Genomic DNA, 14,706 nt, shown 5'->3' with positions numbered 1-14,706 from the left:
AATGCAGAAAACAAACTGTTTGGAAGAACTTAAACAAGCTCAAACATCTAAAATGAATGAGTACATATATATAGAAAAAAGTAGTGAACCTGAAGATACCGAAGGAATGTGGGAAGAAAAGAAAAGAAGAAGGGGATCATCGAAAAAATTAAGAGGGGAAAGTGACAGCCAAGGAAGATTCAAAAGCGAAGAACCGAAGGTGTGGTTGTTCTTATATAAGGTTAAATCAGATGTGTCGGAAGAAGACATCTCATCATATTTGAGAGAGAAGACAGGTGATGAAAATGAACCCTTCATTGTTAAAGAGCTTGAGACTGTACAAGATGCCCGATCCAAAGAATTTATGGTAGCAGCTAACTTTAAGTATAGAAATAATTTTTATGATCCTAAATTCTGGCCACAAGGTGTTATGTTTAAGAGATTTGATTTTGAATATTATTATGAAAAATATCAAATTAGAGATGTTCTCAAAGGAGAGGTGGAGGATAGATCTAACTCTTTTTTAGACAGGCGGTAGGACAGGAAAACCAAGTAAAAAAGGTTGTGTCAGAACTAACGTCAAATAACAGAGAAAACATTGTAAAAACTTTTAATCTCATGCATTTCAATATTCATGGTCTGAATGGTAAAACAGATGAGTTGGAAATATTATTGGATATAAACAAAACTGACATTGTTTGTATCAGTGAACACTGGTTGAAAATGTATGAAATAACATGTCTTTCATTGAGAGGCTACTCCCTAATAAACTCATTTTGTCGGAAAGAATATAATCATGGTGGTGTGTATTTTTCTAAAAACCGGTGATGTACAATAACAGCATTAAGAAACACTTTGAAGCAACTATAGTTATGATAGAGAATCAACTTGGAATAGGCAAATTATTTGTAGTGACGGTGTATAGAACACCTGACAGCAATCTCGATATATTTATAGAAAGCATGTATGGTCTGATGAACCTTATCTATGATAAAACAAATCGTTACGTTGTATGTGGTGACATCAATGTAAATTTTAATATTAATATTAACTGAAAATAAAGACACTAACAAAGTAATTAATTTATTCAAGGAATTTGACATGATAAACCACATTGACGAACCAACTCGCATTTCTACTACTGTTTCAACTGGTATAGATGTAATATTCTCTAATCTATCCATTATGTCAACGAATATCGAACACTCATACTTATCAGACCATACATTTCAGATTTGTACATTTCCATGTTTATTATATGATTGTGAGTCAGATGAAATTATATTCAAACGGGACTTTTCAGAATCTAACTTAACAATTTTCAGAAACTTAGTATTGAATGAAAAATGGACTGAGGTATTCAATTCAAAAACTGTAGATGAGGCATACAATTGTTTTCACTCCACTTTCGAATATTACTTCAATATTGCTTTCACGTTAAAAAAGAAAAAAATCAAGAATAACAAAAAGCCATGGTTCAACGCAGAAATGAAGAATCTTCATCAAATGTTATGTGAAATGTCGAAAATAGTCAAACATACACAAAATGATTGCATTAAAGAACATTATAAATGTCTAAAGGTTCAGTATAGAGATAAACTCAAGAAGGCTAAATTAGAATATAATAATAATAGAATAAACAACGCCAATAACATATCAAGGGAAAATTGGGAGATAATCAATGAAGCAAAAAATAAATCAACAAATCCATTACCATCAAAAGTAACAATAAATAATATTCAGGAAAAAGATAAAACTAAGATTTGTAATCACTTCAATGAATTCTTTACGATCGTGGGAGCTACTAAACCGAACTTGGAGAACATGAAACGTAAACTTTTCGATAATACTATATTTTTAGGACCATCCACACCACAGGAGATCTATGAAATCATAAAAAAAACAACGAAAAAACCTCTGCAGATGTAGATGGTATATGCGGAAAAGCTGTAGGAAAAGTTAATGATTTAATATGTTATCCACTATCACACATAATAAACATGTCGTTTGTTGACGGACATTATCCAAAGGTTTTAAAGATATCAAAATCGGTCCCAATTTATAAAGGGAAAGGATCCAGAGAAGATGTGGGCAATTACAGAAATGTATGCCTACAATCCCAATTTGCCAAGGTAATTGACAGCACCTTCAATATACGACTCACTTCTTTTTTGGAAGAAAACAATCTCATTTCAAATTGTCAACACGGATTTAGACATGGAAAATCCATTGAAACTGCCACTAAAGTATTATGCACACAAATCTATCAATATCTGAATGATGAAAAAATTCCTATTGCTCTATTTTTTGATCTGAGTCGCGCTTTTGACACAGTTGATCATATACTATTATTAGATAAGATAAGTTGGTGTACCACAGGGATCGTTTCTGGGTCCTTTACTCTTTATTGTTTTTATTAGTGATATAACATATTCATGCAGATCCGAAAATAAAATCATCATTTATGCTGATGTTACTAATCAGTTAATTGCGGAGAGTAATCTAGCAAAATCGGTGGAAATATCAAATATTGCAGCAAATATGTTTTATGAATGGTGTGTCGATAACGGACTATTAATAAGGATGAATCATAAGTCTATAGAACAAGTTGGTCACACTAAATTTCTTGGAATTTATGTGGATCATAAGCTTACATGGGAAATTCATATAAACAATTTATTATCCAAATTGAGCAGTATTTGCTTTGTTATTCGACAACTGCAAGGCACTGTCTCTTTGGATATTCTTAAACTAACATACCATGGACTTGCTAATTCCTTATTAAGCTATGGCCTGATATTCTGGGGTAACTCTGCTCACGTACATAAAGTATTCATTATACAGAAAAAAATTATAAGATGTATGGTCAAAGATCATTATCAGGCGAGCTGTAGACCAATATTTAAAAGACTGTCCATTCTGACCTTGCCTTGTATGTATATATATTTAATAACCAGCAACATCAAAAAAGAAAAACATAGTCATGTGAGAGGAAATACTCTACATGAGTATACCACTCGCAATGCAAGTAAAATACGTCCACCGTTTTCCCGTCTAGGCCTAGCACAAAACTCTTTCACATATTTGGGTATCAAGTCTTATAACCAATGCGTAAAATTAATTGCTGAAATAAAAAATTTTGGAGTTTTCAAAGCAACATTCCATAACTTTAATTAATCATGCGTTTTATTCTGTAGATGAGTTTTTAAATTTTCCTATCGATAATTCTGATATGTAAATCTATTAACCATGCATTTATATTATGTGTTTGTTCATGTTATAAGTAATTGACTAGTCTGATAAGTTTTAATACTGTACTGCACTGTGTAAAGCTTCATGGATGAATAAAAATTATCTATCTATATATCTATCTAAATTGACGAAAACTCTCTTGAATAGCAAAACTGTTGGTTATACCTTTGTGGAAAAATAGTCATAAATACAACAACAATGGTTATTACGAGAGAAGTCCGAGAGCAAATTGAGACGGCAGTGAATTCCTCGTTGACCCGATGTCTAAAGAATCCGAATTTCATAAAAACGATGGTAGACAATGCAGCAAGCGCAGTGATAAAAAGCATAGAAAAGAAGTTCAGCCAAATTGAACCAAAAATCGCCCACGTACAGGGTGATCTAAATAGTATGAATAAAGTAATGGAAAACATGAGAATCAAAAGTGAGAATGATATTGCGAATCTCATACAACAGAATGAATTGCTGAATAAAATAGTTGACAACATAGATCAAGGAAAACGAAGGAAGAATTCGAGAATTTTCAATGTTGAAGAAAGTAACAAAGAAAATGCAAGAGAATACATCATCAAACTATTGGAAACCAAAATGGCAATCAACATTTCCACAAACGATATAGTTCTGTGCTATAGGGTGGGATAAAAAGAAGATGGAGGCAAACCAAGAGGAATATTTTTGAAATTAAAAGATTTTGAAATGAAGCAGGAGATATATAGAGAGAAAAAATTACTAAAAGGTACTAGAATAGTAATTCAAGAAGATCTAACAAGTAATAGAGTCGATTTACTGGCTCGTACAGTTGAAAAAACATCTCTGCAAAATGTATGGACAAACGCTGGTAAAATTCATGCTAATGTTCAAAACAAAGTTACCCTAATAAGAACCAGAGAAGACATTGATAAACTCTTCTCTATGAATTCCCAATTAAAAAGCTGTAAAATATTTGCATCCACAAGTTGTTACATGGTTATATTTTCACAAATTAGATATTCGATATATTTTCTCTAAACTTGAATTGTATAAAAAAATATATAAATATGTCTCATAAACCTGGTGATAATTCATACGATCACTATTACTATTGATTTGATTTCTAAATATTTACTAGGTATACGCACCTTAATTTTATGCATATAGGAACGAACTGTAATGATAGATTTCTTAGAGATTTTAGATGAGGAGGATGAAATCAAAACGGAAATTGTAGGGAGTTTGCAGGAGTGTTTTGAGGCTGAAGGAGGGGGAGTGAGAGGTATTGGAATAATACATTTTGATATAAGGAGTATCAAAAAACATTATGATGAATTAGTAGTTTACTTAGAGTCTGGAAAACGCATTCCCGATGTAGTAGTCTTGTCAGAAACATGGACTATTGAAGATGTGAGTACATTTAACATCCCAAATTACAATATATTCTATAATGAATCTAAAGTTAAACAAAATGATGGAATCATCATCATCATGTATGTGGAAAATAATATCAATGCAAATACTGAAATCATCTCACTATCTGAAACAAAACTTCTGAGTCTGACCTTTGAAACCAGTGGTATCTCAATATGCCTAACAGTTTTTTGCAAACTCTACCAAAAAAAATATTGAGATTTTCATGGGCGATATAAACATTAATCTGAAGGACACCCTTATACAAAACACAGTAAGATACTTAAACATCCTAACTGAACACGGTTTCATATCATATATTAATGAGCCTACTAGAATAACGGAAGAATCAAGTACGTTTATTGACCACATCTTTATTAGGAAAGAAAATTTTAATAGAAACGAAATTCAAATAAAACCAAAAATAATTCTAGCTGACATGACAGATCATCACCCTGTATTTTTGTTCATAAACGAAAGAAAAAAACAATGTTATCATAAATACAAAAAGTGAAATCATCAAGAGAACTGATTATATGAGGCTAAATTTATTCTTAGAACGAGAGGATTGGGTGAGTATTCTGAATTGCGAGGAAGCACAACTTGCATATGATCTTTTCATCGATAAATTCAAACAATGCTTAGATAGGGCAACTAAAACAATCACATTAGGTAAAAACAAGAACAAACATATTGAACCTTGGATAGAATCAATCATCCAGGGGTCGAGGAGAAGAGGGATCGACAAGACAAGTTGTAGGTGGATAGACTGCATGCTTAGGGGAAGATTGGTATATACAACCATTATGGGGGAAACAGTCGTGGCACGGGTAGCAAGGGGCTGTTCTCAGGAGGGACTTCTATGCCCCCTGTTATGGAACCTTGTAATGAACGAGCTACTATGTCTCTTGGACCATAATGGGTATAAAGGATTGGGCTATGCAGACGACTTAGTCATCTTAGTCCAGGGTAAATACAATAATGTAGCGAAGGGATGCATGCAGCAGGCCCTGAACATTATAACAAGATGTACCAAAGAAGAAGGACTTAACGTAAGCCCATCCAAATCGACCATAGTAGATTCACCAAGAGGACTAAAACGGAGGGTCTCGGACCTCTAAAACTTCGAGTTGAAGAAATACAAGTGTCGGGGGAGGGTAAATATCGTGGAGTAATCCTAGATTCCAAACTGACCTGTAACCAACACTTGGACAAGATGAAGAGGAAAGCGGAGGTAGCTCTGATGCTCGCCAGACGCACCTATGGAAAAACATGGAGGCTAAAACTAGACATGGTATATTGGCTATACACGATGGTGGTTAAACCCATAATAACATACGCATCTCTGGTCTGGTGGCCAAAGATGAAGCAGGCGACCGCCATCAACAAACTAGGCAAGGTGCAAAGACTTGCATGTTTGGGAATGACGGGAAGAATGAGAACTACCCCAACAGCTGCATTGAAGACACTCCTGAATCTACCTCCTTTACACTTTGTGATAATGGGGGAGGCCAGGATGGGCCAATTCAGACTGGAAAACTCACCGAACTACAAAAGACCGGACCGAACAGAAATTTTGGAACAAGTGGAGGAGCACATATTGAATATGTGCACGGACCACATGACACCGAAGTACACCTTTAACACAAACTTCACGGCCAAAATCATAAGCCGTGACTCTGTCAGAGCGGGCTCTGACAAACCCGAAGGTGACATCAAAACTGGTCTAGGAATGCCATAAAGAACTGAATGAACTTGCAAACAGGAACAAATTAACTTTGTGCTGGGTGCCAAGGCATTCAGGAATCACAGGTAATGATAAAGCTTCAACTTCATATATAGGTCCTGAACCAGCTCTGGGGGTACCAAAATCATTGGTACGAAACCAGATTAGGACATGGACCAATAAGAAGCATACAGAGTACTGGACAAAAGTACCTGGCAACAAACACAGTAAAATCTTCATTAGGGAACCGTCCGAGAAAATAACCGAAGAACTACTACTTCAATGTAGTAGGGATCGGCTCAGAATAATTACAGGGTTACTAACCGGTCATTGTCCGCTTAGAGGACACCTGAATAAAATGGGGCTGTACAACGGAGACCTCAGATGCAGATTATGCAACGAAGGGACAGAAACAGCTTTACACATCTTATGCGAATGTGAGGCACTGAATCACAGAAGGCAGGCAATGTATGAACGTACAAAAGAATATGACGAACATCGAACACGGAACCTGTACAAACTAGTACAGGGAACGAGACTGATGGAATGGATGTCATGACAAGATGGGAGAATAAACGCAATAAGCCCAAGAGGCTGCAGTGTTTTCTGGAGACTTGAACTGTATGGACAAGTCAGACAGCTCCCAAGGTACAGAAAAAAAACCTTAGATTACCACGGAACTTATAGATTCTATAAAGTACCGGGATTATCTTAAGAAAACATGGAATAACACCAAAACAATTGAAGCAAAAATTAAATACAAGAACTATAGAAACGAATTGACCGGACTGATCAGGCAAACAAAAAATCAATATAACAGAAATAAACTGGTTGAAGCAAACGGTGATTGTAAAAAAACTTGGAAAATTATTGAAGATATTTCAAATGAAAACAGCACTGAAAATAACGTACAAAACATAACAATTATAAAATCAAATGGTGAAAAAATAAGTGAAAATAAAATTGTTTAATGAATATTTCATAAACATTGGGCAGGACATGTTAAAAAAATCCCTACAGTAGATTTGCCAAACGGTTTTCTAAAAAACACATTTATAAATTCTACTATGTACTTGGAACCTACGAATGAAAATGAAGTAATTATCTTGATTGCAAATCTCAAAAATAACTACTCCTCAGGACCTGATGGAATAACTGCTAAAATGATAAAACATACTCACACACAGATCATAGGACTCTTGGTACATATTATAAATTTATCGTTTCAAACAGGAGCCGTGCCTCGATAATGGAAAGAATCAGACTGCGATGATTTACCTAATCTAAGTCACTGGTGGTATCCGAATACAGGAAGAAGGAGATCGGGTATGGAGGGACCTATGCGATTCAGGATTATAAGATTGATATTTTGTATTTTACTTCAAATATAAAAATATTCAAATATTATATATTCAAATATAGGTCTGCAAATGATTGCTATCACTTTTCCCTCATGATAGAAAAAATAGCAAGAAGAAATGGTATAATCCAAATGAGTATCGATATATACACCATATGAATTATTCTTCTATAATGTTTGAAATTATTTTTCTTAATGTTTATTCTGGTTTTACGAAATTCAGGCTCTAGGACGTCAGGATCATTCGCAGTTGATATAGAGCGTCTGTGACATTTTTGCTTATACGCATCATGTCTTGCGCACTTTCCAAACAGTTTCGGATGTTAGAACCAGAACAAACCTTTTAATTCAAGGTGCAGACATATGTGGTAAACATATTTACCTTTCAACGATATAATCCGCTTTGGACTACTGAAATAAATATTTTAAAATCACATATTTGTTCATAGAGGGTGATAGGGTATCAGAATTCTTCACTAAAAAACTAGAAACTCGTGTAATGGCTTCTTCTGGAAGTGACAAGCTAAACTGCGCATTGGTGTATCGAGTGAGTAACCAGTGCACACCGTTTTTTTATATGTATAGTCGATATTTTGATGTAATTTCCAGTGATATAGTTACTTGGTATGAAAATACACATCATGCCCCTAACTGCGCTTGAGATTTTTTCCACTCTTTGAAAATGCGCTAAATCATGATACACATGCGAGTGATAGTAAACATCCAGGATAGTGTTTGAATGCATTGTTTTCAATACTCGTTTAATTAATTTTCGTTAACATGGAGGCTAGGTTCCAAAATTGAAATTTTTCACTCGCGACCATGTGCAGTGGTGTATGAAAATACTGAAAAATTTCATTCAACAAACAACTACTGCCCACCTATTTCTCATACTTATAGTGTTCTGTTCGAAGAAACATGAAACAGCATTTTTCAATATGTTACAAGAAATATCTGATGCCACCTACTACGCATAACTTTTGTTGTCCATTCTTCTGACTAACGTCATAAGTTTCAACTACCGAGGGTTACCGATTAGTGTATAGTCAATGAAAACAACGGTCGATATCCTTGATTTCAAGAAAAAGTTAAATGGTCAATAATTACAATGATCAATACTCACGGTGCTCTGCGATATAGGTAACTGTCCTCATCTGGAATAATCAGAGGCGTAGCCATAAATTTCGGAGAAGGTGGAATAGGAGGTCGATAATATATATTTCTGCATGCCAGATCAACAGAGCATAGATCAGCGAAATGCATAACAATGTCGTCGGAAGCATGGATTTTAAGGAAAGTTATACTGCTATCTACCTAAAACTAATTATTTTCAGGTTACCTGTTTACGTGTTTGGTAATTATTCATTATGGGGGCTAGACCTAATTTTTGAAAAAACAAATCTTACGTATTTTGGTTCACCCACTTTCAAAGCTTTTCAAGTGCTTAGTTTTAGCAATCTCATCCATGTCGCTATAGGGGTGAAGAGACCCACATTTATTCAAGGAATTGTGTTTGGAATATTTTATGCGCTCTGTATATGGAAATGTGGTTATTCAGACCAATAAAATAAAACATTGAAGACCGTTTATCGGTAACTTATCAGCGTACGGGGATATTAATTCACAAAATTAGAAGAGAAGACAATAATTATCCCATAAATTGAACAATTCATCAGCGCTGACCGAAAGAAATCTTCTGATATGAAAATACCAAAATCAGGAAATAAAATGATTGATAATTATTTCAGCTATCCGTTGAAAGACCGCATTCGTGAATTTTTGGTTAACCTATATCTTTATTGAAGAATATAAATTTAGGGAATCTATGAGGTTCGCTTTTGTGAAGTGCTATAAGAGCAAGGATTTTTTAAATTTTTCACATATGTTCCATAATTGAATTTCAAAAATTCTTTGGATTACTTTTTGAAGTATATCTCATTTCTAAATAAGTAGCTTCAAACATGTACCCTTCTCAGAATATATTTTTTACGTTTCATTTTTTTTCTCATCAATTGGATGTTTTTTGAGATCATTTTGAGATAAATTTATTTAATATTTTGATAGTAAACATTACTTTTTCTTTTTTAAGTAGGTTGGAATAATGTGAATATTTTCTTGTGGAAATAGTCATTTTTTGAAATATTATACTTTTTGGATGTTTTCGAAAACATATCTTGTTTTGAATAAATTTAAAAATTGTTCGCGAGGGAGATTGGTAAATTTAAAATCATTTCTCAAATTTGTATGTTTGATGTATCCCAACATCACATGAATTTTTTCATTCCTTAATATTCGCGTTTTTAGCTCTATTTTCAGAGCTCTGTAAAAATTATAAATAATTGAGATACAATTTCGGAAGATCGGAAAAGAAAGAGCCGTACTCGAAAGTTGATGATTGACTACGTGCAGCACACATGATGGTTGCAATGAAACTGTGGAATACGCAGTGGCTACCGTAGTTGATTCCCATTACTTACAAACGATTGAATACATCTATCCAACTTTTGTGGAAATTGTCAAATCCAAGTCACAAAACATACTACCTGAGCTAAAAAGCCTAAAATATCATGAAAGTCTACTCATAAGCTTGTGAGCTTTTGTGCTAGCAATGACACCAATGTTGTTATTCTTGAAACAATAGATCAAAAACAATTTCGTGTTTCAATTTCACACTGCCTCATGATGGAAAAGAAATACCTAAATGAAATACCTAAGCGAATCAATGGCTAGAAAAATATCATAAGGACTCCGTTCATTAACATCCCCCAATAAACATACTCGACGTATTTGGTGTTTTATGTGAGAGATATTCCTGCACGTTCAATTTCCTTGGTTGGTTTGCTTGATTGGGAGTATTTTTCAAAAACATAAAACTTGATCGTATTCAACTATGGGAGAGGGTTTCGCTATTCACACCACTTTCATCCCAATCCGGAACCTGCGGGAATATTGAACTGTATAATCCTGGTGTACCTGGTGAATATTTTTCCACCTATCGTAATGTCACCTGTTTCATGTTGAAGCGCATTGGCATATCGCCTATAGTCAATTGTCCAAACTTGTCATCATATACCTACTGGACCATAAACGACATCTGTTTCAGGTGCCTTGATGTTTACTGTTTGTATGTCTTTGTCTATAATTTGTTATGGTGTAGTATCGCTCTTCCATTTCTTCATCCACAGGTTCTCAAACTTATTTTGTGTACCACCCACTTCGAGAAATAATTATTTTCTAGCGCCCACCATTTTTTTTACTTTACTACCTCTTAAGTATCACAATCACAGTCATTATTTTAATAATTAAATTATGTGTGTCATGTGAAAATGAGACTTTCTGATGAGGGTAATGTAAAACACCATTTTGTAATATTAGGAAATTTTTTATTTATGTTATTAAAAAAGCATTTCAATTTATTTTAAAACTAATCTAATGTGAAAAATGAATTTGATGATTTTCAACGTTTGTTAATATCAGGCTCGAATTTACTCAAAAACAGCCGTAAGTCACCGCGTTCGGTAATCTGCAACCGATTTCTCTTTTTAGTTAGCACCAAATCCACGTTCACACAAATACGATGATGGGAATGCTATCAAAAATCGTTGAACGATAGACCACAATCCAGGGTACAATTGCGGGATTGGCTTTTGTAGCCAAAATTCTTGGTATCTATTTTCGAACTTTATTTTTATTTCCTCGTTTGTTATCAGTTCTATGAGTTCTTCTTCCAGCTGGGGTGATCCTGCTGTGTTGACATTTGAAAAAGGATCCCACCTAGTCTGGTATTTCTAATTTCAAAATGACCTGGAATCGTTCTGCGAAATCACTGTGAAGGTTTTCCAAATGTTGGCAGTGAACAAGCAAGTCGTCATTGTTGAAGGATATTGCTGACAAATTAGGGAAATTGCGCAACTCACATCTGCCGATATTATTCTTATATGAGAGCAATTTGGTTACAAAAGCAGCAATAACATTTTTTGTTTTAATCAAATTCAAATTGTCACCTTGAAGTTGGAGATTGCCATCATTAAATAATTTATACAGGTCTGTCAAGTACGCAATATCATTCTTTGAAGTGATGAGGTTGTCGTGCAATTCTCTGCCTTTGGTTTCCAAGAACTCTATCACAGAGTCAAATCGATTGTAAAATCGAGTCAGACAGTTACCTCTTGATAACCAACGCACTTTTGTGTGAAATAGCAATTGATTGAAATCTTCATCATTAGGAGCACAAAGCTGATTAAATAATATGTCATTTGAAGAGCTGTTTCGGATTTTATTGACTGCTTTGATGCAGTTATTGAGAGAGGCGCTCACTCAAATTTTTCGCAACCAAATGTTGCCTATGAATGACGCAATGTACAGCGAGCACATCTGGAATTTTATTTTTTAAGTATGCTATGAAGCTTTTGTGACGTCCTGTTGCTGAGGACGAAGCTATCAAATAAACCTAGGGGCGTTCTGCGAAAAATATTCTGCCTGTAGATTATATCGATATATAACAACTATATGAATAGTAATTGATTTTTGAATCAATTTCCATGTTTCTCTATCATACCTGTTCCATAATGTCTGCCATGTGTTTTCTGATCCTCAGTATATGCTTCAACAATATTAAAACTCCCACCTTTACACACCCTGTATATGACTCAACATGTATTTTTTCGACAAGAAAAACCTACTTTCATATCCCTTTTGATTGATCAACATCTTTTTTCTTAACATCTAAGACACTCTTTAAGTTCCACCATGTTTTTCCCATATTTCTTAATAACATAAAAAAGCATATCTAAATTATTATGTTCTTGCTTTAAAACATATCTATATACGATAAAGGTAAACACACGTCGCGCTTGTCTTTCATACCATCCGGTGAGCGCTGAGAAACGGTCTTCAATGTTCTATTTCACTGTTCTATTTTCTTTAGGGCATGATTTACGACAGTATCTCTATCCAAATATGATTACCATGAACTTATACATACCATTCATGTTAGTACTCATGTGTGTTTTTAGAGCTCATTTTTAATATACAATTTGCAATTTTAATTTGGATCAATCCAACATATGAATTAATTGATTGTAAAAGGAATATGTCACTTTTATTGTTTTAATTGTTGAAGTGAGCTCCAATAGTATTTTCGATATTTGGATAGTTACGCATATACGTAAAAACTGTTTTGTCTAATGAATATGTTGATTCATCATGTTGATTCAAAGAAAAGAATATCATTTTCAAAAATGAGAATGACTGCAGATAATGAATAATTACCACGATCTTGGTGTGTTATTGCAGGTTTAGTCATCTTCTATGCATATAAATAGATCACTACATATCAAGCTTATAGAAACCGCAAGTAATTACTATAATGGAATGAATTTGATTGACAATAGAAAAAGAGCTGAAAGTTAAGAATGAGGTGTGGTAACCACTTCAATTCAAGCTTTCCGCGAAACTTTAGAACACATATAAAACAGGACCATTGATGTTTTTGCAAAAAAACAATTATGAATTCTTTTTTCTGGAAAATATATTATATGGGATCAGAAATCTATGACTCTGAAGAGGAAATAAAATATTTACATCATTTTCGTAATACCACTATCAGTATTTGGTGAATATGATCCCCAAACAACTTCAATGTTCCTTCTGTTAGAAAAAAAGAGAGCGGTGCTACGAGATTACGGTAGCAAATAATAGTTTTACAGACTTTGAGTTTCATAAATAATTCATTTGTTGATATGATACCTATATAATTTAAGTGAAATGAATATTCTTCACACACATCTAATATTTATCCTCCATGGCACTCAAAAATAATTTTGAAACGAATATATTGCATGATTGATGTTTTTTAGTAAGCCTAAATAGAACCTCTAACCTCTAGCGTAAATCAGAATAATAATTTGACTACAAATAATCAAGAATTATTCATTATTTAAAATATTCAGACTGGTATGTAAGTCTATAATTCATATCAACACCAACTGGGAGTAGCGCTGCATTTTCCCTTCAACAGATTCGACATATGACAATACATATTTATTATTTTAAGCAATTCCATAACAAATGTTCTTGAGAAATATAATAACATCTGACCATGCAATATATTGCTTAATCTTTCTCGAAGTTACATGAACACTTGTGTCTTTGGCTAAAATTTGGCTGCAAAATAATTACATTTAATCTATTGTCAATCTATTTCAGGAAGGTGCAAACAAGTTTTTTCATACCGTGAATGGATCCACTTCAATATTCAAACCCGTTCTCAATAAATTATCAATATATGTTTCGAAATAGTCCAACCTCGTTCCATCTACCATTGCATTTTTATAGACCAATACAAAATCTATTGTCTTCTCACCATCAGAAAAAAATAGTGTCGAATATTTGTCCATATTTCACTACTTTCCTAGCACTCTCTCCAATGATAGGTATGACTGATCAGACATTTTTACACTTCATATTGAAATAAACAAATGTCACTTTGATTTTGACATTGCCTCAAGATCAGAAACAATAACGAAAACAAATCAGTAGTGGAGGCATGCAGTATAGAGTTCTATTTCAGAGACACATTCTGGAAATGATCTCTAACTTAATGTCACCAACGACCTACCTTGAACATTTCTAATCCCGACTAAGAGCAGATGGATTCAAACACATTCAGGTTATGGAGCAAGTGTATACAATAGCAAATACAGGGCAGAGATATCAAATCTGCCTTGGAACCTATGTGACAGTATTTCAGGTGGAAACTTGCGCTATTGATCTTTACTAGTAAAGAAACGCCCAAAGCTGCTGACTTTCTTGCAAGGGAGGGCGATGCAAGCAGGTTTTTTGTCAAATAAACACTTAATACTCAGACTGCAAGAATAGTTTCAGACTTCTGGCAAAATCTAATAGGTTTGGTCTATTCCAAGGCATGTACACTTCCTTTAGAGTATGTCACCAAACAATAATTATCAAACTATATTAGGAATGACATACGTTGAATATTACTGGA

General features: G+C 33.9%; 1 protein-coding gene across 7 annotated transcripts in view; it reads right to left on the bottom strand.

Moving 5' to 3' along the window:
* LOC111510468 (anoctamin-3) overlaps positions 1-14,245 on the bottom strand; it is a 96,617-nt gene extending 82,372 nt beyond the window's left edge. The window contains exons 1-2 of one of the 7 annotated variants that reach the window (XM_074173087.1): positions 13,934-14,245; positions 8,824-9,014 (exon numbers count right to left, since the gene is read on the bottom strand). In XM_074173087.1, the coding sequence (XP_074029188.1) occupies positions 8,824-9,014; positions 13,934-14,098 (356 nt within the window). In that variant the 5' untranslated portion in view covers positions 14,099-14,245. Of the gene's footprint in view, positions 1-8,823; positions 9,021-13,933 lie in introns of all 7 variants that reach the window. The other 6 variants (XM_074173084.1, XM_074173085.1, XM_074173086.1 and 3 more) reach the window with 6 other exon arrangements.
* Between the last annotated feature and the right edge of the window lie 461 nt (positions 14,246-14,706).

This window comes from Leptinotarsa decemlineata, unplaced genomic scaffold, assembly GCF_025532065.1.
Source record: "Leptinotarsa decemlineata unplaced genomic scaffold, Ldec_3_MD MMD2_tig00000199_RagTag_RagTag, whole genome shotgun sequence".
NCBI lineage: Eukaryota > Metazoa > Arthropoda > Insecta > Coleoptera > Chrysomelidae > Leptinotarsa > Leptinotarsa decemlineata.
The sequence above is the reverse complement of the archived record's forward strand: the minus strand, read 5'-3'. Positions and strand labels throughout refer to the sequence as shown.